This window comes from Erythrolamprus reginae, chromosome 2 (genome assembly GCF_031021105.1).
Source record: "Erythrolamprus reginae isolate rEryReg1 chromosome 2, rEryReg1.hap1, whole genome shotgun sequence".
In the NCBI taxonomy this organism is placed as follows: domain Eukaryota; kingdom Metazoa; phylum Chordata; class Lepidosauria; order Squamata; family Dipsadidae; genus Erythrolamprus; species Erythrolamprus reginae.
The window spans coordinates 138,967,675-138,995,102 of NC_091951.1; the positions used below are offsets into that span (position 1 = coordinate 138,967,675).

At 42.4% G+C, this 27,428-nt stretch overlaps 1 protein-coding gene across 3 annotated transcripts in view; it reads right to left on the reverse strand.

The window, feature by feature from the left end:
- CAMSAP3 (calmodulin regulated spectrin associated protein family member 3) overlaps positions 1-27,428 on the reverse strand; it is a 50,167-nt gene that overhangs the window by 21,294 nt on the left and 1,445 nt on the right. The window contains exons 1-5 of one of the 3 annotated variants that reach the window (XM_070739629.1): positions 17,691-17,713; positions 14,710-14,975; positions 4,352-4,486; positions 2,458-2,556; positions 520-567 (exon numbers count right to left, since the gene is read on the reverse strand). In XM_070739629.1, coding sequence (XP_070595730.1) covers positions 520-567; positions 2,458-2,556; positions 4,352-4,486; positions 14,710-14,916 — 489 coding nt within the window. In that variant the 5' untranslated portion in view covers positions 14,917-14,975; positions 17,691-17,713. Of the gene's footprint in view, positions 1-519; positions 568-2,457; positions 2,557-4,351; positions 4,487-14,709; positions 14,976-17,690; positions 17,714-27,428 lie in introns of those variants that run through there. The other 2 variants (XM_070739630.1, XM_070739628.1) reach the window with 2 other exon arrangements.

The window sequence follows — 27,428 nt, forward strand, 5'->3', positions numbered from 1 at the left end:
TAGAGGCATCTCATCTGACTACCAAGGATAAACAGGGGTCGTAGTGCAGGGGTGGGATGGGAGAGCTAGAGTATGCAGAGATTAAACTGATGAAAATATACACCTGTAGGTGTAGGTGATCCTCCTAAAATTTGATTGTATCTTATAATTCTGGAGAGAATGCAGAAATAGTCTTGAATAACAAGGCATCTCACAATGAAAATGTATCCCCCCAAATTCCCAAGTTTCTAAATTCCTAAAGAGATGCAAAGTCATTACAGTCCTCAGTCCCAATAAGGACATAAGGCCAACAGCCATGGTGCCATGGAAGTTTGCAGCCAACAAAGGAAGCTGTGGGTTGGCCTGGCCATAGATTAAAAACAGCTGGGGGGGGGGGAATGCTAGGCTGGGGGCGGCATGGGGGGAAAGGGGGCAGGCCCATTGCAGCAGGAACAGCCAGAAGTTCAAGAACAGCAACCCAAGAGGACGGCACAGTGGTGCAGGTGGGCAGGCAGGTGAGCACGCCGATGGATACATTACCACAGGAGGTTTATTCCCCGACTCCTTCAAACAAAAAGCGATGGCATGCTGGATGCAACAGCAAAGAAAAAAGAGAGCCTGATCAATGCACCCACCAGGAGGGAGAAGAAGGGGAGGGTTGCTGCCTTGCAAGGCTGGGGAGGGAGGGGGGGTTCTTGATGTGGGGAGGGGGCCACCAGTACTTAACTTAAGCCTGAACTAGAGGAACGCTTCCCGGCATGCATCTGAAACCTTGAGAACCCCCTAGGTCCCTGGATGACCCCACCTCCTAAATACCAACACTCTGGATCTCAACACACCTGGGCAGTCAGTCCTCCATATTGTTTTTCAAACTTAGCAACTTTAAAGTGGGTGGACTTCAAACCCCCACAGAATTGAAGGTTGGGGAATTCTGGGAATTGAAGTCCATACAACTTCAAAGTTTACTAATTAGGAAAAAAAAGACTGCTTTAAGCCTTTATTGAGCTGCACCACGTACAGCAGGAGAGCAAGCAAAGGGGAGGGGGGGGGCAGACGGCAACACAAAGGGTGGGTGGGAAAGGTTAAAGACATGCCAGGTTAACTAGCATGCAGTTCCTACTGGCAGCTCTAAGCATGAACTGCCCTGCTCTGGCTGTCTCTTAACCCCTCCCCATCAATAACAAGTGGGCTTTCTGTTGATCTCTGAAACCAGTGCGTTAGACCAGGGCTCTCCAACCTTGGGAACTTTAAGCCTGGTGGACTTCAACTCCCAGAATTCTCTGGGAGTTGAAGTCCGCCAGGCTTAAAGTTCCCAAGGTTGGAGAGCCCTGCGTTAGACTGCCCACGCAAACGCCTGTAACCCCAAGAAGGCTGTGTGACCAAGGCAGGAAAATGAAGGCACGTATGGATCCACCTATACGATATGCAGCCCTGGATAACCTGTTCCTCCAGGGCCTGCAGAGGAGGACACAGGGAGCTAAGAGAGACCAAAGCAGGTACAGGTTGTGAATGGAAGAAGGAGGGTGAGAGAACAAAGGATGCCGGGATATACCAGCATCCCAGCAGCTGGAGTCTCCTGTGGGAACTCTATGACTCCCTACCGACAGGCGTCCCCTCTACCCCCATCAACGTCTCTGTTTAGGAGATGGGTGCCTGTTGAAACAGACCGGCCAAGTCGCCCAAAATCTCCTCCAAGGGAAGCTCTAGATATGGAACTACGCAGGGACCTCTGTCCCAGGGTCCTAAACCCCCAGCATCCTTTGCTCTGGGCCCCCCTGGCATGCAGCGCAGGAGCCAAGGCAGCAGGGAGATAATAAATAAAGCCACCCACTTACAGGAACCAGTTTCCAGTACCACCTGGTGGGACACTGAAGCAGAGGAAGGAGAAAGACCAGAGGGAGAAGAGGAGAGAGATGCAGAAAAAGACAGCTCGGTCACATACTACATCTTGACTGTATTCAGCACAGGCAACCAAAGAGGCCGTTGAGCTGGGACGGGGGTGGGTGGGTGGGTGGGGGGTGACACTGAGCCCACCAGGAATGGAAACAGGATTTCCCCTCATTTACTCCCCCCATGGCTCAATGGTTCAGTCCAGCCAGCCCCACTGAACAGCTTGGGAGGGGTGAGTGAGAGGAATAAATGGTCAGCATTTGCTGGCAGTCAAGCGGGCCACCCACAGGGCAAGACAGGAAGTTAGCCCCAATCAGAGTGGCGAGTGGGTGGGCGAGAGAAAGAGACCTGCCCTCCCAAGAGGAGGGAAGGTGGAAGGAAGCAAACTCTTATCCTCTGAGGCAATGGTGAAGGGACAAGCTTGTAAACATAACAAAGCCAGTGTGAGGAAAAGCTCTTTCGATGATGAACTTGCAGCAGTGCCCCTTATTGCTGCCACCCCAAGTTAAACCAGAGCCTGAAGGCCCCTCGCCCTGCCCCTCCCTTGCTTCTCTCAGGAGGGCAAACAATGCAGCAAAGCACCCACACCTTGGGACCACTACAGGATGCAGGAGTCTGGCCGTCAGTTCCAGGAGCTGAACGCTGAGAGGATTCCTGTTCCGCAGTCTGTTGTATCTTGTGAATGATCTGCAGGGCGGCAACAAGGAATCATTTGCAAACATGCAACACAAACGACAAGCCAGGTGCGGCTTCCTTCCCTCTCATTGATCCCCTTTTCTCAATAATAATAATAATAATAATAATAATAATAATAATAATAATAACAACAACAACAACAACAATAATAACAATAACAACAATAATAACAACAGCAATAATAATAATAACAATAACAACAAAACAACAATAATAATAGTATGTATGCCACCCCTCTCCGCAGACTCGGGGCTTAAGCCAGTGATGGCAAACCCTTTTCTCCCTGGGTGCTGAAAGAGCGAGGGCGTGCGCTATCGCACATGCGCAAGTGCCCATACCCATAATTCAATGCCTGGGGAGGGTGAAAACAGCTTTTCTCATCCCCCAGAGGCCCTCTGGAGTCGGACATGGCCTGTTTCCCAATTTCTGGTAGGCCCAATAGGCTCATGTTTCACCCTCCTCAGGCTCCAAAGCTTCCCTGGAGCTAGGAGAGGTTAAAAACGCCCTCCCTCATCCCCCTGGAGCCAAAAATGCCGTCCCAGAGCCTCTGTCTGAGCCAAAAGTCAGCTGGCCGGCACACACATGCACATTGGAACTGAGCTAGGGCAACAGCTCACGTGCCAGCAGATATGGCTTTGCGTGCCACCTGTGGCACCCATGCCACAGGCTCTCCATCACTGTTTTAAGCCATGAGCCTTGGTGGATTGTGCTGATTTTAGTTCATTCACATTTTATTTTTCATCATCATCATCATCATCTTTCTCACAAGGATATTCTAAGAGTAATTTTGTACAGGCGGTCCTCGGCTTATGGCAGTTTGTTTAGTGACTGTTCAAAGTTATGATGGAGATGAAAATTGCGACTTATGACTGTTGTGAGCTAGTTACGGCCTTTGCAGCATCCCCACAATCATGTGGTCCAAATTCAGATGCTCGGCAACTGATTCATATTTATGACCGTTTCTGTGTCTCAGGTTCATGTGATTGCCTTTTGCAACAACCTTCTGAGAAGCAAAGTCAATGGGGAAGCGAGGTTCACTTAGCGACTGGCCTAACCAGCATAATTTATCAAATCCCAGGGATTCACAATTGTGGTCATAAGAATCATAAAAGTATGATTAATAAGTATGATAAATAACTAAAAAGGGGTAAAATCAGTGATGGGCTACCAAATTTTTTACTACCACACTGTGGGTATGGCTTATCCATTTTGTTTCAACATCTTTCAGTGCAAATTGGGTGCTCAGGGGTGGAGCTCCAAATTTTGCTACTGGAACTGCGTTCCTGACCATTCCCGTAGAAGCCCATCACTGGGTAAAATTCACTTAAAACTAATGTTTCACTTCACAACAGAAATTTTGAGCTTAATTGTGCTTGTAAATCGAGGATGATAGCTTTATTATTTATATATTTTTCCTTTCCTATTCTCTTGAGATGGAAGTGCAGTCTTCTGCCATTATTCCTTGTTCTTAACCTTCACAATCTGAGCTTTCTTTGACTTCCAGGCTGGGCAGAAGAAAGCAGGAATGGGGGTGGGGGATAAAAATTCTAATCTCACAAATCAGGATCAGATGGGGAAGTTGACCTAAGTAATCTAACCATACTTAACCTAGCATTGAATTTTACATGTCATCAGTAGCACGTACTTGGGCTAAGGAGACACATCTTACATTTGTTCTATCTGGTCTCTGCCCCATAGATTAGTGTGTGCAGCAAACGGAATATTTCCATGCGTAAGCTGCTTGGATGCAGATAAGAGACAATGTAAACGAAGGAACATTTAATACCATATCTATCCAGTGTAGCAGTTTCTGGTCCCAGGAGCCGGCTGCTGGCTCAATGCCCAATGCAACACTTAACGAGCTGGTGGCTTCCAATGCAAATGCTGTCATCAGAGAATCAATTAATGCCAGGTGTGCCCCCTACAAGTCAAGCAGAGAGAAAAATAAGAGGAAAATGTTATCAGAAAAACTACAGCATCCGTGCCCCACAAATGGAAATCACCTACACATATATCTGGCATGGTCCTCCAGAGCAGTGTTTCCCAAACTTTTTTGAGCCGCGGCACATTATTCATATTTTCAAAATCCTGGGGAACACTGAAAGGGGGGGGGGGGGCGGCAGGCTAAAGAAAAGTTTGGACAAAAAACCCCTCTCTCTTCCTCCCTTTCGCTCTATTTCTCCCTCTTTCTCTCTTTTCCTTCCTTCCCTTCTTTCTCTCTCTCCATCCCTCTTTCTTTCTTTCTTCCTCTCTTTTTTGCTCTCTTTCTCTCTCCCTCCTTCCCTTCCTCTGTCTTTCTCTCTCCCTGGTTCTCTCTCTCTCTGTCTCTCTTGCTATCTCTTTCTTGCTTTTTTCTCTCTCTCTTGCTCTCTCTCTCTCTTTCACTGTCTTGCTATATGTCACTTTCTTTCTCTTTGCCTCTCTTGCTATCTCTCTTTCTTTCTCTCTCTTTCTCTCTCTCTGTCTCTCTTGCTATGTCTCTCTTTCTTTCTCTTTCTCTCTCTCTCTGTGCCTCTCTTGCTAAGTCTCTCTTTTTCTCTTGCTATGTCTCTCTTTCTTTTTCTCTCTCTCTGCCTCTCTTGCTATGTCTCTCTTTCTCTATCTCTCTTTCTCTGCCTCTCTTGCTGTCTCTCTTTCTTGCTCTGTCTCTCTTTCTCTGCCTCTCTTGCTATGTCTCTTTCTCTCTCTCTCTCTGCCTCTCTTATATGTCTCTCTTTCTTTCTCTCTCTCTCTCAGCTGACTGCAAGCGGGAGCCCTGACGGCGGCAGCTGGACGTGGTGCTGGACACCGTATATGCCAGGCACACAGCGTCAGCATGTACGACGTCCAGCAGCACGTCCAACTGCCACCGTCAGGGCTCCCGCTTGCAGTCAGCTGAGAGAGAGAGCGATCCCTCTTGCCGCCGCCATCTCCCCGCGACTGCCTGCGGCCGCCCCCCCCCCCCCCCGCTCCCATCGGACACTTGCCGTCGACGCCAGAGAAGCTCTAGCTGGGCGGGGCGCTGCCGGTACTTCCGTCCTGGGGCTTCCGCTCGCAGCTGTCCCCCGCCTCCTGCTCGATGCCGCGGTTTTCGGCGCTCTCCTGCTGGGCCCCAAAGAAGGAAGGCGGGAAAAAGGTGCAAGGAATGGAGCTCTCCTTCTTCCTGCCTTCCTTCTTTGGGGCCCAGCAGGAGAGCGCCGAAAACCGCGGCATCGAGCAGGAGGCGGGGGACAGCTGCGAGCGGGAGCCCCAGGACGGAAGTACCGGCAGCGCCCCACCCAGCTGAAGCTTGGCAGCACACCTGGCCATGTCTCGCGGCACACCGGTTGGGAAACGCTGCTCCAGAGCAGTGTTTCCCAACCTTGGCAACTTGAAGATACAGTGGTACCTCGTGATACGAACCCCTCGTGATACGAACCTGGGGTTCAGAAATTTTTTGCCTCTTCTTATGAACTTTTTTCGGCTTACGAACCCACCACAAATCGCAAAATGGCGCTCCTCTGGCCGCCGCCGCCCGGCTGTCACCTTTTAAAATAGCCGGGGGGCTTCTCGGCATTCTCCCGAAACCGAAACGTGGCCTCCAGGAAGGACGTCTTTGTGACGTCAAAGTTCCGCCCATGGAATTCCCAATTGGGATTCCCCACCTCCTTTCCAGCCTCCAGATCGGCCGAAAATGCTGCTGCTGAAACAGCCGGGCACTTCTCAGCGGCCTCTGGAACCCAAACCCGAAAAGTTTTAAAAGGTGACAGCCGGGCGGCGGCGCCCAGCAGAGCACCATTTTGCGATTTTTTCCCCCTTTGCACACATTAATCGCTTTTACTTTGTTTCCTATGGGAAACAATGTTTCGTCTTATGAACCTTTCGCCTTATGAACCTACTTCCGGAACCAATTAAGTTCGTAAGACGAGGTATTACTGTATTTGGACTTTGACTCCCAGAATTCCCCAGCCAGCAAATGGGTCTTCTGTATCTCAATTGAATGTAAATCTGGAGCAGGAATAGCCTTATTTATTTATTTATTTATTTATTAAATTTGTATGCCGCCCCTCTCCGTAGACTCAAGTACTTATCATTCAATAGGTTATAGATAAATTTTCAGACCATAATTCAACAATGCATTCACATTTCTGACTCTTATTTCTTTTTCAAAATATCCTATTTAGAACAATAAAAATGTTAAATGAAAAGGGTGTCAACATACAGCAAATCTAAAACCAGGCTCTCTCATTCTCCCAACATACTGTACTTCCAACAATCAAGATTGAAAACCCGTACAGTACAATACCTCAATGGTGGAATTCAAAATGTTTTTACTACCTGCTGCAGGCGTGGCATGGTTTGGTGGGTGTGGCTTGGTGCGCATGGCAAGGGAAGGATACCTCAAAATCCCCATTCCCTTCCTACCCCATTAACCCACAACTCTGTTCTCCTGTGCAGGGTAACAAAAGAAGATCCAGCCAATCAGCTTGGGCTCAGGATGAAGCAAATAGATTTGGGTGGGGCCAGTCAGAGGTGGTATTTGCCAGTTCTCCGAAATCCCCAGACAAAAATTTCCACTACAGGTTCACTAGAAGTGGTCAGAAATGGCCGAATACCACCTTCGAACTACCTGGTATGTCCAATATACTTGAAAAATAATATTTTGTCCAATTATTCATCTCGAATTCATGTGGTTTAAGCAAGTCACCCAAAACTATCTGAATATAATTTTCTGTAATTAAAAATTAATTCCAACATAAGAAACTTAAAGGACTAACATGTCAGGCACAAACTGCAAAGGACCAAATCTTGGCAAAAGTATGGCAACAACACAATACTTTGTGTTTGATTTGAAGACGTTAATTTCCACATTAATTCCACCTCTACCTACAGCTAGTTTGGCCATTTTAAGATTTTAATACTATGAAGAAAAAAAACTAGATATGCCAATCATCCAGAATCTTGAATACAAAGTCTCTCAAAACTGCTCAACAAAACAGCAGAGCCAAGAACTGCTGATCCAGAAGTAACAACTCTTCAAAGCCTCACTGAGAACATAATAACCAAATACAGTAGTCCCTCGCTATACCTACTGCGGCTTCACTTCATCGCGGGTTTCTGAGGAAGTCGATCGGCAGATTTAAACAGCCCACCGAACTCGATCGGCAGGGTTTTTTTAAAAAAAATATATCTAAAATTGTAAATACTGTATTTAAATACTGTATCTAAAATAAATACTGTGTGGGAAGGGTTTATAAACACTTAAAACAATGAAAACTTACCAAACAATTACAATATAAATACTTAAATAAGTACTATCAGTCGATAAATTCCCCATCGCGGATTTCACCTATCGCAGCCAGGTCTGGAACGTAACACTAGCGATAGGTGAGGGACTACTGTAACCCAAATGCCAAAGGCATTCTACTAAGGGGGGGGGGGAATGAAAGGATGGTAATCATTGGTGGGATAAATCCCAGCTTTTTATTTTGCTGCTCCCTGCCACTCCAGAATAAAGAGTTCAATAGTTCTCCAATATTACAGCTGTCATTAAAACAACAACTACAATAGCTACACAATGTAAAGGGAAAAAAACAAATTTGCTGCCTGTAAACCTAGTAGCATAGCATCAATAAATGGAAATGTCAAAATAAAGCATTTACTTAAGGAATTTAGTTGGTTACAGTGATTCTTGTTCAACTTCTTTTTGCTTCAGTTTAAGTTTATTTGTTCCCCTTTACTGCATCGACTTGGCAATTTTTTTAAAAAATGGGCATGAATTTAAAATTTGAATTATATTGTGAAATTTAAAATAAGACAATTATAACTATACAGTAATTACATTTCTAATTCACAGAGATTCAGAAAGTGCAAATTAGGTAAGCTTAAATTAAAATTTGATCTGAGCTAATTTCTCAGCCACCCTTCAATGTTGACTTAAAAAGGAAAGCTAGAGACTCAACTGCATTTACTTTTAGGAGAGGCAGATAATGAATCCATATCTATGGCAACGTCTACATCTAACACATACTGGAGAAGTTCCTACAGTTACAATATGATAACAAGAAGAAAATAGCAGGATCCTGGTTCACCCCATGGTCATATGATGGATTAGCTTAATGTAGCAACAGAATAAGGTAACAAAGCTTTTCTTGCTCATACCAAATCTTTTGATTCCCACCAAAAAAAAAAAAGCTTTCTGCATATAGGCAGTGAAGGGTTACCAAAATTTTACTACCATAGTGTGGGCGTGGCTTATGCAGGATGCCCTGCATTTTCTTTTAACATCTTTCAGTGCAAATTGGGTTCTCTGGGGTGGAGCTCTATTTTTGCTACCCCACTACATTCACCCCCGCCCCTGCATATAGGGAAAGACTAGGCTTTGTTCTTCCCTCTGCTAGTCTAATTTTCCAAGGAAATTAGAAAATTAGAAACAGAATAGTCTTAAAAGTGGGAAGCATTTTATTATTTTATTCTCCTGATTGTCTGCATCTTTGAAGAGTTTTGTTCAAAGAGCATGGGTGAAATCAATCTATATTTGTAGCTGGTGTGACTTTATCCAATAACCCAAGTCCTAGGATGCAAACCAATGATCAAATGAGTAACCTCTCCCTAAGAGACTGAACAAATACATACATACATACATACATACATACATACATACATACACATACATACATACATACATGCACCATTTCACCTTCCAGAGTTCTAGGGTTAATTAGGAAAGTTTTCTGGAAGGAGAATAAAGGTGTTTCTGCAGGGAATGAGGAAGATTCCTCATTCTTCAATTGTTAGCAATTATAGTTACCATAAAATCTGCACAGATTCTGCTTGTGCAAACCGAATATTGATGTATTATGTAGTGAAAAAGGAAACAGAAAATATGGGTGTGTTAACCCTTGAATAATTTGGGGAGTGAGAAAATGCCAAGAAAAGAGAGAAAGATGTTGGGAAAAGTGAGGAAGAAAAGGATGATGGGAAAAAGAGAATTGTGGTAAGAAGAAGAGGAAGGAAATAATAGGGCAGGATATGTGTTTCTTATCCATGGCATATAGCAAAGGTTTAAACTTTACATATGTGAAACCAGCCAGATGAGTATTGTGTAAATATTTTCTCAAAACAACTTTTATACATCTGCTCTCTCTGAGGATCATAGATCTGCACAATGAAATCCAGTACATATTTCTTCACTATTATCTCTGTTTCAGACCACAGCCCCAGCCAGGGAATCTGGGAATTTAAGCAATATAAATCCTATCAAGACAGGTTCACTGGGAATAAGAGGGTGGTACCAAGGAAGATCTCTGTTGATTAAAAGCCCACAAAACATCCAGTTGGATGCTAAGTCTTGGAACCAAACTGTTTGATAGCAGAACATTCCTTACCCACTGATTAAACCCAGATGTCATAGAACTGGACTTGTTTCTTTTGCCCAGGGCCTTTTAACAGAAGCAAGACCCAATTTATATAGTGGGAACTATCATTTACAAGAATGTGCAAGAGAAGATTGTGAGTCAAAGACTAAATGGTGACTGCTACATAGGAAGACACCATAGAAACAAAGAAGATTGACGGCAGAAAAAGACCTCATGGTCCATCTAGTCTGCCCTTATTCTATTTCCTGTATTTTATCTTAGGATGGATATATGTTTATCCCAGGCATGTTTAAATTCAGTTACTGTGGATTTACCAACCATGTCTGCTGGAAGTTTGTTCCAAGCATCTACTACCAAGCAACTACTACTACACCACTCGCTAACACAAGATTTGATAAATTAATGAAAAATGGGGCAATTCATAATTATTATTCATGAGGGTTATATATTACCTCCAGTATTTGGAGGCCATGTGCAATGGGCTACTGGTTCCTCAAAAAATAAGCAGAGAATATTATTCATTCCTGCCCAGCTTATAGATTTCAGGGGGCCCTGGTTGGATTAGAAAGGCATTTGGGTTTTATCTTTTAATCCACTAGAGCATGTGGATTCAGTGGGTGCCTGGCAGCAACTAGATCTTAGAAGCCAGAACTTTGCAATCTTTTCTGAGCCAAAAAAGAAGGCACTTGAACTTTAAGTTATATGCTAATGACAACACTCTAAAATGGGACTAGAGCCAGAACAAAGTAGTAAGACAAGGAGGGGAGGGGGGGATTAATTTCATAGCATCTCTCTTGTATCACAATAAAAATTACAGTTCAAAAACAACTTCTGATATTGCTTTGAGGGCTGTTGCAAAATTATTTGGCCCTGAAGTTGCAGCCGATTCCTCTTCAGTAAGCAAAAATAAAGAAAGAGTTACATTTGAATCTCTAAGTACATTTATAACACATTCAGACTTTCCTAAGATGTTAAACGCTACAGCAAAAAGAACTTCAGCAGCAAAAAATAAATTCACCAGGTAATTAATAAATGCTGGGAGAGATTTAATTGGAAGGAGGAAGAAAGCAGAAAAGGAACACCTTAAGCCTGAAGGAAAACCTGAGAACAAGTTCCCTTTTTCTTCATGGCAAAGCTCTTTTTAACAAACTTTAAGAGATTTGATGCAAGATAACATGCACTGTAAAAGGCTTCTCCCCAACTGAGAGACCCAGTTAAATGTTGGGTCCCTCTCCCCGGCAAGGAAAAAACCCAAAACCTAGCCCAAGTCAAGCTCTACAAGTCTGACTACATGGCAATAAAAGGATAAATGCATAAAAATGGTGTCACACAGGCCAGGAGAGTAGAATAATGGCCATTTTCAACTCTCAAGCGACATCTTTTGTAACACATTTTGCTGGAAATGAGCCAATGTGATTCCCTTCAAAGAGCTGCTGATCCACAGCTCTGTCATCCCATCTTTGAAGGTGATTCCAGAATTGCAGGGCACACAAGCCTCATAACCCTGAAAAAAGACACCGCTGCATGAAAAAGTAACAATTTGTATTGACTTGCTTCTGCTTTCCACAGCATTTATTCAGAAGCAAATCCAAAGCAAAGTATTGGGGAGAGAGAACTTTTCCAAAACCTCACCAGAATGAGGACTCGCCCCATAACTTCTTCAAATTTCATCCACTGCTAGCCTATCTCACAGCAGATAGCAAAGGAAAAAGGGCCTACATGAGCAGTTAATTGCAACTCCCATCCCCAGTTTCCAGTCTTGTTAAAAATCCCAAAGCAAAATCAATGATCAGTCTGTGAGTTCAACCAATCCTACTAGACACCTGCTGATAGGATCTCAACAGATGGAATGCTCCTTATCTCTTCCACATACTGAACACCAGCCAGAAGAATTACAATTGTTGGCACGTGGAGGTGGCAAACAGAAATCCCCATTCCCAAAGATGTTAGTTAAGTTTATCACGGTGCAATCCAAGCATTGACCAGAAAACTTGAGAAGAAGTCACTCTTTTGGTGATACTTTGTCATCAATGATCAGGTCAAAGAAGAGAATTTTAGCAATCTACAAGGCTTCCGGCTTTTTCAGAATCAAGTCCTGAACATTTTTCAACTTTTATAAGATCCATTCCATTGCTGTTGTCTTCAACATTCCTTTATATTTTGTTTGTTTTTTTAAAAAAAACTTGTGGCCACACATCTATGGAGGTCACAGGTCACGGTTATTGCAAAGATGCTTTTCTAAAAGACAAAAAACTGAAGAAGCTTATAGGATGAGAAGGGAAATGTTTTAAAAGAAAAAAACCCACAAGAATACCCCCCCCCCAGGAAAATCCAGCTGCCTTTTGGAAAAGAACCTTTGGGAACTTGTGTCCACACACATCACTAGAATGGGAAGGGAAGACAGAATTTCCCACCACTCTCACAAAGATAAAAAGGAGATAGTCACTTTTCCTTCACTCCTTATTTGGGCGGGCAATAGAGAGGAAAAAAGACATTCATGGCACCGGACCAGATTACCTCAAGGACCGCCTTCTGCTGCACGAATCCCAGCGACCAGTCAGGTTCCACAGAGTGGGTCTTCTCCGGGTCCCGTCAACCAAACAATGTCACTTGGCGGGACCCAGAGGAAGAGCCTTCTCTGTGGTGGCCCCGGCCCTCTGGAACCAACTCCCCCCAGAGATTAGAATTTCCCCCACCCTCCTTGCCTTTCGAATGTTGCTTAAAACCCACCTCTGCCGCCAGAGAACTGAGGGGCACTGAGATATACTTTCCCTCTAGGCCTTTACAATTTTATGCATGGTATGTCTGTATGTATGATTGGTTTTTATATAATGGGCTTTTAACTGTTTTTAGTATTGGATTTTGTTATATATTGTTTTATTGCTGTTGTTAGCCGCCCCGAGTCTGCGGAGAGGGGCGGCATACAAATCCAATAAATAAATAAATAAAAATTTATTCTCTCTTGTGTTTTTCTCTACACGTTCTAGCCATAATGGGAATTGCCGGAATGCTGCCTGCATTAAACAAAACCTGAATTCTCACATGTTATTAAATAGAGGTGTTTGGTTTATCTTTCCTACATGAGGATGTACACATCTGTCAACACCATTAAAACCGTGGATTTTCACCAGCCATCGTAGCCCTTGGGTATATCAGCCTCTGAAATATGATGGATGCAGGAATCCGGAGCAAGATCCACAACCCCAACAAATCCTTTAAGCCCTGGGGGGGGGGGGAGAATTACTTCTGTGGTGGCTCTAGCCACACCTTCATGTTCCCCACCCAGAAAAAGAGGAGGAGAGGGGTTCCCACGGGGTGGATGAGATCTAAGCATGCAAAGGCCCCACTCTGAAGCTGAGGCACCAAATGAGCCACTTTGGTGCCTCATTTGGTGCCTGAATACCATTTGGACATTCAGCAGAGATGGGGAGGAAAAGTAAGGTGATTTGGGGTCCAGCCTGGCATCCTTTGGTACTTTAGGATGCCGTGGGAGGTTTCATACCTATAACAAGAGGAACAGTGGATTTGAAACTTTTTTTCTCCATCATTTTCTTGAGCTTGTGCCTTCCAGTTACTGGTTGCAAATGATGGGAGTTGTAGTTCTACATGTCTGCAGAGCATCTACCAGAATACTTTTGGGGGGTATCCTTATACAAAACCATCTGCTCCAAGATCCACTGCATGCATGACTAGGGTTCCTTTGGCAGAAACTCCATTTGGGAGGCCTTCTCATCAATATCACAGATGAGGCTTAAATGCCCAGATGTTATGCCCTACTTGTATAGGCCAACTCTATCCCAAATTTGAAGTACTTAACTTAGTAAAAAGTGCAGCTTCTTTCTTTATAATAATAGTATAGTGATCGACAGAGGAGAAACAAAATGAAGCAAAATAAAAGCAAGCTAATCCAGATTTCTGAGCTTCTGTCCCTAGACAACCCAAGAGATCTGAGTAAATTAGCAGAATTAACCCTTCAGTTCAGTTGGCACTACTGCACTTCGGATCTCTACTATCTGCTCCAGCTAAAGATTTGAAAAACCACTTGTTCATTCATTCCCAATGTACAATTAAAAAAAAAATATTTTTATTAATTTTTTAATATAGAAAAAAAAAACACAACATATAACAAGTGCTCAGTGATTGTACCCACCACCAGACAAACATTCATACCCCACCACCAAATTTCAACTTGCACATTTCACGTTCAACTTGCACATTTTCAGCAGAATGTTAAAGGTATTTGTTGGCATGGGTGCCAAGATAAAGGAGTGTTTATGCATATGCTATGGGAATGCCCAGCAGTGCAGAATTTTTGGCAAAAAAGTGCAAGAGGATATTAATAGGATATTAATTATAAGATGGATAATTACTAAGGAAATGGCAGTATTAGTTAAAAGTAATGAGATGGGAGAATTCAGAGAAACAAAACAAGCAGCGATAGAAAGCACTCAGTCTTAGGTTGGAAGGACGCAACAAAATGGACATTGCAAAATTGATATAGGTACATGGTGGACCACATTCAATTTGAGATTATGGACAAAAGGATGAATTTGACTAATGAAACTGAATTGCGACAACTGATGGGGCGATGGGATAAGGTGAGACGATATATGGCGAGTAGGATCCGAGACCAAGCTATAAGAAACAAGTTGGAATCACTTTATAATATGTAAATAGATATTTTGCTCTTGAGTTAAAATGGTACATATAAGGAACCACCCACTGTACAATTTGAAGCCTCCTATCCTGCAGGACCAGATCAAAGTTGCCTCTGGGAACATAGCCACCTCCTTCCCTTCAGACTTACCAGCTTGATTGGCTTGTGGTGCAGATCGGCTTCCTTAACAGGCTTGTCTTGAAAGGTGGGCACCAAGCTACGATGGGCCAAAAGTTGCAACAAGGCAGCGTTGTCCTTCGGGGAAAGGGTACCGTCAGGGCCTGAAGGCAAGACCTGGCACCAGGCACGGCAGTAGACATCAGACGACAGCAGCAGGCGGATGAGAGGAGGCTTCATATGCTCCTGTTCATATTGGTCTGTGTAAAAGGGCTCACGCAGTTCAGCAGGGATGTGTTCTGCAAGAGAGAAGCATGCGGTCACACTGAAGGTATCTCCTTATAAATGTGGCGCCCATATCTGGTTGCCTTGAATGCTCCATTAGCTTTGGCCGCCTGCTTTAGCAGTGAACGGCAATCAGAGAACATTGGACAGGTTCAAATACCTTTGAAACACAACAAGTTGCCAGGGAAGATTATCATCTAACTTCCTTCCTACATAACATAGAAACATAGAAGACTGACGGCAGAAAAAGACCTCATGGTCCATCTAGTCTGCCCTTATACTATTTCCTGTATTTTATCTTACAATGGATATATGTTTATCCCAGGTATGTTTAAATTCAGTTACTGTGGATTTACCAACCACGTCTGCTGGAAGTTTGTTCCAAGGATCTACTACTCTTTCAGTGAAATAATATTTTCTCACGTTGCTTTTGATCTTTCCCCCAACTAACTTCAGATTGTGTCCCCTTGTTCTTGTGTTCACTTTCCTATTAAAAACACTTCCCTCCTGGACCTTATTTAACCCTTTAACATATTTAAATGTTTTGATCATGTCCCCCCTTTTCCTTCTGTCCTCCAGACTATACCAATTGAGTTCATTAAGTCTTTCCTGATACGTTTTATGCTTAAGACCTTCCACCATTCTTGTAGCCCGTCTTTGAACCCGTTCAATTTTGTCAATATCTTTTTGTAGGTGAGGTCTCCAGAACTGAACACAGTATTCCAAATGTGGTCTCCCTCTTCCTGCTTGTTATACCTCTAGCTATGCAGCCAAGCATCCTACTTGCTTTTCCTACTTTCAGATCACTTTTTTCCCCTTTCTGATGGCCTCCAAATATCTTGGGCTGCAATTTTTATCTTTCCCCTGGCTAAGATGATGAGAATGATAGTTTAATACATCTTCAAGGGATCAAAGGGAAGCTTGCTATATGAATAAAGGAGGGAAATAATATAGATCGCACCCTTCATTGGAGTTTAGGTTTCATATACAGTGACAACCAGCATCACAGAAGAGGAAAAGCTGTGAGTGTGTTGTGATAGGCCTTTCAGTGTCTACTTTATTTTCCCCACTTTCTCCACTGACTTGTCTCCTCGGTTACAGATAGTGAGAGCAAGATAGTAGTTCTACAGAAGGCTCTTTCTGGCCTGAGAATTAAGAAGCAGTGTAGCCTTCCACTTGTAAAGGCCAATCAAGTTTTCTTAATGGAAGTTGGTTTTCTTTGCTTTTCTGAATCTGGTGTGAATGAGAATCAGACAGAAAGCTGCAACTCTGCTCAGTGCTGTACCTTAGCATTCTCAGACTAATAAATGAGACCAAAGCATTTACTCAGTGAATAGCAGTACTTTTCACATGTATGTACTGTACAATGGGCATTTTTGAAATATGCATCTAGGCTCACTTTCAGTATTCTTAAATAATTAGTCTTAAGACCCCAATAAACAATTTCAGTTAATTGTGGTCTTAGATCAGCACCAGAACAGTGATGTGTAGCTAGATTCCATCCCTGGCATACTTTTATTCCTTTACTATGTCCAGGAGTGCATCAGACCTTGATAGAGAAACCCAGCCTTGATAGGGTTGGGTTCTGATCCACTAATACAGAACAGTTGCCTCACATCACAAAATGTCTTTTTCCATTACAAAACCATAAAGAGATCAACAGCAACATACAAAGAAGGAAAAGTACTGCTTTTTCTTCCTCTCTTATTATGAGGGATGAACCTTGCAGTTCTCAGGGAAAATAATAAATCATTCTGTTCCTAGACTGATAACCAAGAAATTGCTAATCAATATATTTTACAGGATAAATATAGCAAGGCAAAGATTAATGTTCATTTGTTCAGGTACAACAAGACATCTAGCACACACAAAGATACATGTAGGAACGCTGGCCCAACATTTGTAGATACAGGTGACTTGGTAACATCTGAGATTTGGAGTTGGACATTTATCTTTATCTTCCTTGCAGAAGCTCTATCTTTATCTTCCTTGCAGAAGCTCTATCTGCAAAAGCTTATCAATCATATTTAGAATGATTTCTATATAGCAAGAAAAAAATAGAGAAAGAAGAAAATGACCAGATAATTACTTAGGCAATCTACTCTTAGGATTATATGATCAATATTCAATGGGATGGGAGAGAAAAAAAGAACTTCAAAAACCCAGTCTCACACAAATGAGGTTGACACATGAACACATTCCATGAAATAATATATACTGCTCAAAAAAATAAAGGGAACACTTAAATAACAGAATATAACTGCCCCGAGTCCTTGGAGAGTGGCGGCATAGAAATCCAATAAATGAATGAATGAATGAATGAGTGAATAAATAAATAAATCCAAGTAAATAAAACTTCTGTGAAATCAAACTGTCCACTTAGGAAGCAACACTGATTGACAATCGATTTCATTTTGTTGTCACCACATTCAACTTTGTACAGAACAAAGTATTCAATGAGAATATTTCATTCATTCAGATCTAGGATGTGTTCTTTGAGTGTTCCCTTTATTCTTTTGAGCAGTGTAGTTAGAAACAACCCCTGTTGTTTTATCTGATTATACACCTGGTAAGATTTTTTAGGCTATCTCATATGAAGACAGTTGAAGATTCCATCTAAAACACTAGATGAAGAAAGCTTACAGAGCTATAGCTGCGATGAAATAAAAGTGTTTAAGAACACAGCATCTAAGTACAAGTGAAAAAAAAATCAGAACTTCAAATTTCACCTTTAGTTTCACCTGTTTAATTTGCAGAAGGTTTGGGTTTGCAAATAAGCCAGAAAGTAGATCAGAAAGCAAGCTCATGGATTCTTTTCCTTCTTTTGGGAATAATGAAATTTCATTCCCCAGAGTCTGTGATACTCTTGACTGAGTATCAGAAAGCAAATCATAATTTATTACTGGGGGGGGGGGGATGTTACTGGTAGAGCTGACATTCACATGCTCTGTTGGCTACTTCCTCAAGAGGCCACGAGACTCTGGACCTACGTGTCAGCTCCTGCCGGTAAGCTGGCTGGGAGGGGAGGGACATCTCTGAGTTAAGAGAACAGAGAAGGAGAACAGGTGGAACAGCTTCACCAGCTGATTCAGCATCATATGATCACAGCCATCACTGCAAACTTGGCTAAAAGCCCAGCTCCTTCTAGCTGATGGGGCAGACCTACCCTAGTTAGGAGCCCACTGCACCCCATCCAAGGCTTCAGGGCATCCAATATAAGGAATAGCTTGCTTGAGACAGAAGGCATAAATCCCTCCATCAAATATACTTCAGTAAATCAACAGCTCCTATATTGTTTCTATATTTTCTTTGAGTCCAGCTTTAGCTTAGAAGGGAACCGCACCTTTAAATATACCAGTAAAGGAAGTAATGCTTTGATACAGCATAAGAGAGGCCACAGGACAACATGGACTCACACTTTCCATGCTAAGAACTTTTATCAGGCAAATCTCCTCAAAGGGCAAAAATTAAGCTTACAGATACAAAGGGCAAAAATTAAGCTTACAGATACAAAGGGCAAAAATTAAGCTTACAGATAATTGATTACACATTTACTGTTTAACGTCATGTGTCAATCTTTTCCCAGGACAGGTTTTGTGAAAATCTTGTGAAGCTTAAATCTGGCCAAGTAGATTTCTCCCTTAAGAAAACTATTAGCATCTGCAATTCACAAACCTTTCAGCAATAAAGCCTATTTATTTAGGCATGTCCAACAAGAAAGCTTTTAGGATGCTGCTGCCAATGTCTTAAGCTCATAAACCAAGCCCCACTTGAGGTTGCACTAACACAAAGACACCCATTTCTTTCAAGCCAGGAAGTCCTAACGTGATTCACATCCTGGGGACCTGATGTACACCTGCCATTGATAGAGCAGGTACCCAATTTATTGAGTAGGTTTCAGTTTCTGTACAACCCATTATCATTCAAGATGGATCCTAGATTGCCATAAGGAGATAATTTTCCAATTGACCACTTAGCTGATTCAGAAGGTGTGGCGCAAACAGATTGGGAATTCTGACCATTTTTAAATGGCTATGTTCCAAAGCAAATGTTTCTTACAATTACCTTTGCCCTGACAGTGAACCAGTGGAAGATTAGTCATAATGCCAAGTATATCACAGCACCATAGGCATGACCAATGGCCTGGTTCACAGACAAACATCAGTCAAACATTCTATTTGTCCAACCATTCTGTTTTAGTGTGAGAGCCAAGCCACTGTGGCCTGCTTAACAACTCATGGCTGTACGTCCGGACTTTGCAGATGTCCAATCAGAAGGCAGAAAACAACTTTTCTCCTATACATTGATCTCTTCAGTACAAGTAGTCCTCAACTTACGTCCATTTGTTCAACAAAACTCAAAACGTATGTCAACACTGAAGAAAATGGACATAGGATCCACCTTTCAAGTTCTAGGCATGCAGCACCTCTATGGTTGTGTGGTCATGATCCAAGCACTTGGGTGCCACTAGATATGACCTTCATCAGGAGATGCAGACCTGCATAGCTGATGGGGCCCTGGCAAGGGGAGGGAAATGACTTTGTTCTAATATGAACACAGCAAGGAGTTTAAATCCTCCTCCCCTCCAAACACATACAATTTCACTGCAACAGTGGGAGATGGGAAACCTTCTCAGTCCTGAGGTTGCCAATGGCAACAGAAAACCATCAATCTTGGGTGGGATCACTCAGAGAAATTAGAAAATTCCTCCTGGAAATGGCTAGTTTCTCATCATAGCCATTAACAGTGATCTGGCCCAGGGGTCTCTAACCTTGGCAACTTTAAAACTTGTGGACTTTAACTCCCAGCTTTGCTGGCTGAGGAATTCTGGGAGTTGAAGTCCAAAAGTCACCACAGTTGGAGACCCCTGATATAAACTGCTAGTAAGCAGGAAAGTGTATGAGGGGCTTCTACAACTTCAACAGCTGCTCATTTTGAATACACAGAACTGCAGGTAGAGTTTGGTCTGTCCTGCCCTTTACTGGAACTTGGATAAGGCTACTAGATTGGGTTGCAAAAATTCATTGTATGCAGCAAAGAGTGTTCTATCTTATCTAAGTCTCACTCAGGAACTCAAATACTATCTTCAGGAAGAAATAACTCCAGATATTACATAACAAGCTTCTGTACATATATGCACGCACATACCTGCAAGTAAAAAACTAATTTATTGCAGACCAAGGATGTAGCCTAGAACCTATTATCAGAATATTTGGAGGGGGTGGGAGATGTTGCTGGTTTTTAATATGAGAAAAAAACCAACTTTTTCAGTCTATAAGACACACCGGAGTACAAAGCTTTGAAGAGATAAACAAGAAAAAAGGTTTTTGCCCTCTCCGGCCCCCAGGAACACTGTGCAGGCCTCCCAAACCCTCTGGTGTCCCAATCCCCCCATTTTTGCCCTCCCCAGCCCCAGGAACACTGCCCCAAACCCTGTTTTTGTGAAAAACTGTTTTTGGCAAAAAAAAAATGGGGTACGTGGGGTGGGGTTTGGGAGATCAAAAATTAGGCATATAAAATGCACTAACATTTCCATCGTCTTTTTTTTGGGGGGGGGAGTACATCTAATACTCCAAAAAGTACAGGTACTCAAAATACGTATGTCTTATCAGCACATCCTGATAGTAATTTATTCATGTATTTATTTTTACAGTCCGAGCCCACTGTCCTTGTAAATATGACCAGAATAATTTAATTACAGGGGGGGGGGGAAGACTCTTGGATATTGAAAGCAAAGTTTCTTACAGAAGTTTTGGGTTTTTAAAAAAAAAACAGCCATCCCTAGTCAGATGCTTTCCAGGGGTGTTATAACAGGGGTGCATCAGGCACTGGCCACCCCATCCCCATTTTAGCAAGGGAGGGGGAGTTGCAATAGGTCACTTGACAACATGTTGTTACAGGTTTGAAGGGAAGAAGTGTACTAGGCATACAAGGACTGATGGTCAATGGAACAGAAGAACAGGAAGAAGCTACAGTACTTAAAATAGCAAACAGCCTTTGGCCCCAAGGCGTCTGAGAATCAGAGTTACTCCTATTGAGACCAGGTCAGTTTCATATTAGGACCTCAGGCCTGCCTAGAGACAGATAGATGAGACCAAATAACTTAAACTATGCCACAAACACATTGAAATATATTTCCAAGGCACAGGAGTTTAAGCCAGGAAGCTGTTTTGTAAACTCACATATGGGAATTTTAGCAAAGCAGTCAGATTACAGAGAAAAAAAAGCAACTTAGCCAGAGTTACCTACTCCTTCCTTTTGGAATGCTAAGGTCACCATTGAGGGCTGCAGTCAAGGGTGTGGGAAGTGAGCAGAAGTCTATAAAGACAAATTTAATGGACCCCAGAGATGTGCCCGGTGTAGGACAATATCCATGCCACAGGGATCTGGTTGGTCATACATACTCTGTCTCATAAAGCAGCATTTTGCCGAATAAGATTAAAGGTCTATGCAGAGCAGCACCAGATTTCTGCACAATAAATAACCATATGCCTAGAAGCAGGAGATGAGGGCAACAGCACCCTCCTATTTATGTGTCTCAGTAATCATCATTATAAGCACAGAACTATTGTGCAGCCACTAAAAATCTTCATCACTGATAGATTCATCTTATTTTATTTTTTAAACCACTGAAGTTGGAAGGTATACACAACATTTTCAAGCACTAATTTGAGTATGAAATAATGTTAAGATCAGCTAGTCAGAACAAATTGAATTTGAAATTTTTATACAAGTTTAGAAGCCCTCTTTCATTTTCCAGTAATAATTTTCTCTTTCAATTGGTTATCAAGGAATATTTTCTATTCTGTTCCAAGATTTCCTTTATTCATAGTGATTATTACAATGAAGGTTATCATACTTTAAAAGGATTATTATGCCCACTGCCAGTTCCACACAAAAGCATAATTGGACACTAAAGTGGTGTGGAACACTTTTTTGAAAGAAAACTCTGAAATTTTTAGTTACTACCAAGAAAACAAACTAATCTTATTTTGCAGAAGGAAGAGAGTAAGTAACAAATGGGTGGGTTGTAAGCTTGTGGGGTAGGAGGAGTTTCAGAATCATCTTCCTTTCCCACTGTAGCTGGTAAGACAGAGCAAGGCTCAGGTATTTTTCTACTTGTGATACATTTATTGCTATCCAAGTACAGATCAGGACCTTTTTTTTCCTCCTACCAATAATCTCTGGACTTTCCAGTCTGCAGAATGAAGAGAAAGTGCTTACACAGAAAATTGAGCCATTCAAGTCCAATATATAGTTAGGTCAGCAAGAGACAAGTGAGACAATAAGAAAGGAAAACCTATGAAGCAGAATGAACCAAAAGGCAAGTTCTACAACTAAAAGGCTCTAATTTCTTACTTTGTGAAAAGATATATACCAATAAGTGTGTGTGCACACACACACGCACATCTGCACTCTCACAATCTCAATTTTAAGACAAGTACTTGAATAAAATATTGTTCAGCTTTTGAACCCTCTGAAGACTTCCAAATCACAGTGCAAGTGAGCAGCCTTCTCAAAACTGCTGCAGGAATCATTACCACATCAGCCATGCAGTCACTACTATAATAAGGAGTGATATGCATCCCTATAATCTAAAAGAAAACCAACCACCAACTTTGGTAGGAGAGGTTCAGTGCCTCTAACAGTATATAATAATAATAATAATAATAATAATAATAATAATAATAATAATAATAATAATGATGATGATGATGATGATGATGATGATGATGTAGGATATCAGCTCCAAGCATCCATGGCCTAGTTAAAAAGACCAGGAAGAGTTTGTAAAAATACCAACAAGAGACAAGGTTAAGCATTCAATCAAGCTACCACGGCAAGCACTTTCCTGAGAATTCAATGCATAATGTTCAGTCTCGACATAACAAGACAAATTCACCAAAAGATTGATCAAGGACTTAGATTCGATGTGAGGATATTCAACAAGGGGAACCAAATAGAAGGGAATAAGAGCAATAGCTTTTCAGTATGGATTTGCTCAGGGCAGTTTCCCCATAATAAAACCTCAGACATTCAATAAATTGATCAAACAGTTATGCAGGAAAGGTGGGCATATGGTCAAAAGAACCTAGTTCCTAATCAACTATACTCCCAAATGTTAGCGAATAAAGGAATAGACAAAGCCACTAATAGTCTTTTAGGAGAAATATTTAAAATATACAACAGACAAGAAAAAGGCAGCAGTCGTTGATGGATTTAGCCCTTTATGGCACCGGACCAGAATATCTCCGAGACCGCCTTCTGCCATACGAATCCCAGTGACCAGTTAGGTCCCACAGAGTTGGCCTTCTCCGGGTCCCATCGACTAAACAATGTCGTCTGGTGGGACCCAGGGGAAGAGCCTTCTCTCTGGCGGCCCTGACCCTCTGGAACCAGCTCCCCCCGGAGATTAGGATCGCCCCCACCCTCCTTGCCTTTCGTAAACTCCTTAAAACCCACCTCTGCCATCAGGCATGGGGGAATTGAGACATCTCCCCCAGGCCTATATAGTTTATGTATGGTATGCTTGTGTGTATGTCTTTTTAAATAATGTGTTTTTAGATATTTTAAATATTAGATTTGCTATTGTACACTGTTTTTATTATTGCTGTGAGCCGCCCCGAGTCTACGGAGAGGGGCGGCATACAAATGTAATAAATAAATAAATAAAAAAGACACAGCCCTCTGAAAATTAGTTCAGTTTCTACTGTTGATATACTCAAAACAAACATTTACCGTACCAGTAAAACCTTTAAGCATGAAGAAGAAAACAGAATTAACACAGTTCTTCAAGACTAAATGAATATTACAATTTAGCAAGCAGACTCCATTTGAAAACTTCTATAGAATTCCAATGGACATTTTAAGAGTTCCATAAAGTAAAATACAATATGTAAATTGTAAGCAATAAAGACTAAATTGTTACTTAAAATCTGGGAGCTGGTATCATAAAAGTTTGCATGGCAAGTGATTCTGATCTAATAAGCCCTGAGGTGGAGATAATTCAATGCCATAATTGCTGAGAAATTTGGGGATTGTGGTCCCAGCATATTTAGAAGACAACATATTCGTTCCACAATCCCTTAATAGAGTTCCTCATGTTGTGGTGCCCCCCAACCATAAGTCTAGCGTAAGTTCACCCAACAGAGCTTTAAGTTGATTGGCAGGAAAGTCAAAGGGACACCCCCCACTATAAATACCTGATTGGTCAGATTGTAATAATATGTTCCAATGTGCCAGAATAGAAGCTTTAGTTGCTAACACCATGGGAAATTTGTCTTTTCTCATGATCTTAGGCGACCCCTGTGAAATGGTCATTCAACCCCCAAAGGGGTCCCGACCCCCAGGTTGAGAACCACTGGTTTATACCATGTCCATGTGCCTTTTGATCCTCATGAGAATTTATATTGATGCCCAAGGCATACAATTACAGCGTACACTTAAGTTGGATCAGTACACGTTTCTTTACATTTTTTTCAACTGAGTACACTAATAAATACCTTAACAATTTTTTACATCAGTGTAATGAGTCAGCAGTGTAGGTTATTTTAAACAGGATTCCACTACAGAGAGCAAAGAGTAAAAAGAGGTCTAGTTTATTTAAATAAAAGTGACATTGGCTGAAATGGATAATCATATACACATTTATATACAGACCAACTGTCTTTCTGTTCTATTCTCACCAGTTTCATATTAGGCTCTCTGCACATCTCATTTGCAAGCATACACTTTAAATAGGGCGATTTTGCTCAACTGCAAAACTTCTTGATAGTTTGGAGATGAACTGGATAAAAGCTAGGTGGAGTCAATTTTTCTCTTTGCATTCCATCTCTCAAGTCAGCAAATTAAACCATAATAGCATTTTATATTCCTATATTATCAAGAAACAGCTGGTGCAATGAAGAATATGTTATATATATATTGGGTTGGACTAAAATAATATGTTCAGTCTATCTGTTTTATCCAGAGCATGATAATACCAAAATTGTTGTAACAGTTGTAAAACTCAACCCCATCTAATTATTCAGCCAGACAAACAACTGAATTTTGGGTCAATTTCTGCTGCTCATTGTTGATCCAGTCATGTCCACCCATGTCTTCTCCCATTCCAGCCCATCCCTTTGCCAAGATCCTTCTAAGATAAGAAAAGTTCCAAGCTGTGGTCTAACATACAAGGGCTGAAATTTATTCAAGAAATTAATCTCAGCATGCTACCTTAATTTTACATAAGTATAGCCAACTTTCTCATTTATACAACAGAAGTCTCAGCCAGGAAACCTGTCAGGAGATTGTTAGTTTACAGGGAAAGCATCAGTGCCAGGATGGGTAAATCAAGTGGGTCTAATCCAGTGGTTCTCAACCTTTCTAGTACCACGACCCCCTGATACAGTTCCTCATGTTGTGGTGACTCCCAACCATAAGTCTAGCACCAATTCTCCCAACAGAGCTTGAAGCTGATTGGCAGGAAGGTCAGAGGGAGACCCCTACTGTAAACACCTAATTGGTCAGATTGTAAAAATAGGTTCCAAGATGCCAGAATAGCAGCTTTAGTTCCTAACACCATGAGGAATTTGTCTTTTCCCATGGTTTTAGGCGACCCCTGTGAAACAGTCGTTCGACCCCCAAAGGGGTCCCGACCCCAGGTTGAGAACCACTGGTCTAGTACCACGACCCCGATACAGTTCCTCATGTTGTGGTGACTCCCAACCATAAGTCTAGCACCAATTCTCCCAACAGAGCTTGAAGCTGATTGGCAGGAATAATTCCATAGGAATGATTACATTTGTATCCACAGATTTTGCCAGAGATGGAGACAGGGAGAATCTGGGCCCATTTCTTAAATCATCAGTATAAATAATCACTACGTATTATTTTTACATATAGATGAGAAAAGGTGTAGGCAATTATAATTCTGATTATATAACATGCATTAGGTATCTGATGAAATTACTTGCTAATTCTTATGTTAAGAAAAGGATGTTAAATTTTGTCCTATTTCACTGCACCTTCCATTGTGTCTATCCCCCAAATACCCTGCTTTGAATTGCTGATGATTCTCACCAGCAGCCAATTTCTGGAACAGCTGGTAACTGTGCCATGTTTATTTTGGGGTCATGGCACAAGGAGCGATTGCACTCAGAAGGACTTGACTCCCAGAGTGGACAGTGCTTTAAGTTTCTGCCAATCCCAGGAAACACATTCCACACTTTTCACTGAACTCTGAACCCAGCACTGGCTTAGCAAGCCTGATCATTCTGGCCTCAGTCCAAGGCAAACTACAAGCCTCTCTCACTTCCATCACAGGGTGCTGTTAGTGTGTCATCAAGATGACAAGGAAGGGTAGGGACAAGGGGAACCTGTTTTCACTTGGGTTTGACCAGATATATAGGCTAATTTCAAAGAGGAAAACTGGTCTCCCAATTCCACCCTTGTGGGGATATCCACAGGCACACACAGACACGGAATTTCAAAAAGTGTTACAATTACTCTACTCTTTTCTTCTCATTGCTCCATGGAATAGTTGTTGCATCTCACTCAGAGGAGGTCATGATTCCAGGAGTGGAGGAGAGAACAGCTTCTGGGCACAAAAGCCCTGGACCAAGAGGAGAGAAATTATTAATTGACTCACAAGCCATTTTCCTGTTCTCGGGCTGGCCTGAATCCCAGCAGGACTCAAACCCTATTATGCTATTTCTAGGTCAACAGCCTCAGAGGAATGCCCCCCATTCACATACACACAAACACAAACACATACACAGAGACATTGGGAGGAAGGTCTGTCCACTGCCAGTAAACATCCTGATTGGAGATTCACTGGCGATAGGAAGCACCCTGTATTTTTTATAGGTAAGTTTGACAATCCTCAAAATGAAACAGTACTTCACGTGCCACTTATGGTTCAAGTGAGCCCGCTACCACTTTCTGCCATCGTACTGTGAGAGCTGTGAAAGGGGTCTTCAGGAGAGATTGATGGGTAGGAATCCAACGCCCATGGGCTCACCTCTTTGGGGTGGTGGGTTTTTGTTTTGTTGTTTCGGGAAATCGGGAGAATGAAAGGATGACGTCACGAGAGGGAAGCCATATCTAGGTTATCCAAGAGCTGGAGAGAAGTACCAATGACGCCCACTTTCCTGGAGGAACAGCAAGGATGTTAATCCCACTAGGGATTTTCTGCTACCCCTCCTTTCCCCCTTATTGTGCACGGCCAATTTGCAAATCCTCACAGAACATTAATTCCAGGCCCAGCAGAAACAAAGGGAGCCGCAGCTAGAGCCCAGGGGGTTGCCCGGGTGCAAAGTCTGTCGCCTGGCACTGCCAGAGGACCGAAGAGGGCCACGCTAAGGAGGCAGTGGCCTTTCCATTGCACTTGTTTAGATACCCACACTCACACGCAAGGCACCAGCAAAGGATGGAGCGTTCATTACGTCCTCTTTTGCTCATAAAAGCTAATGAACCAGGCGGCA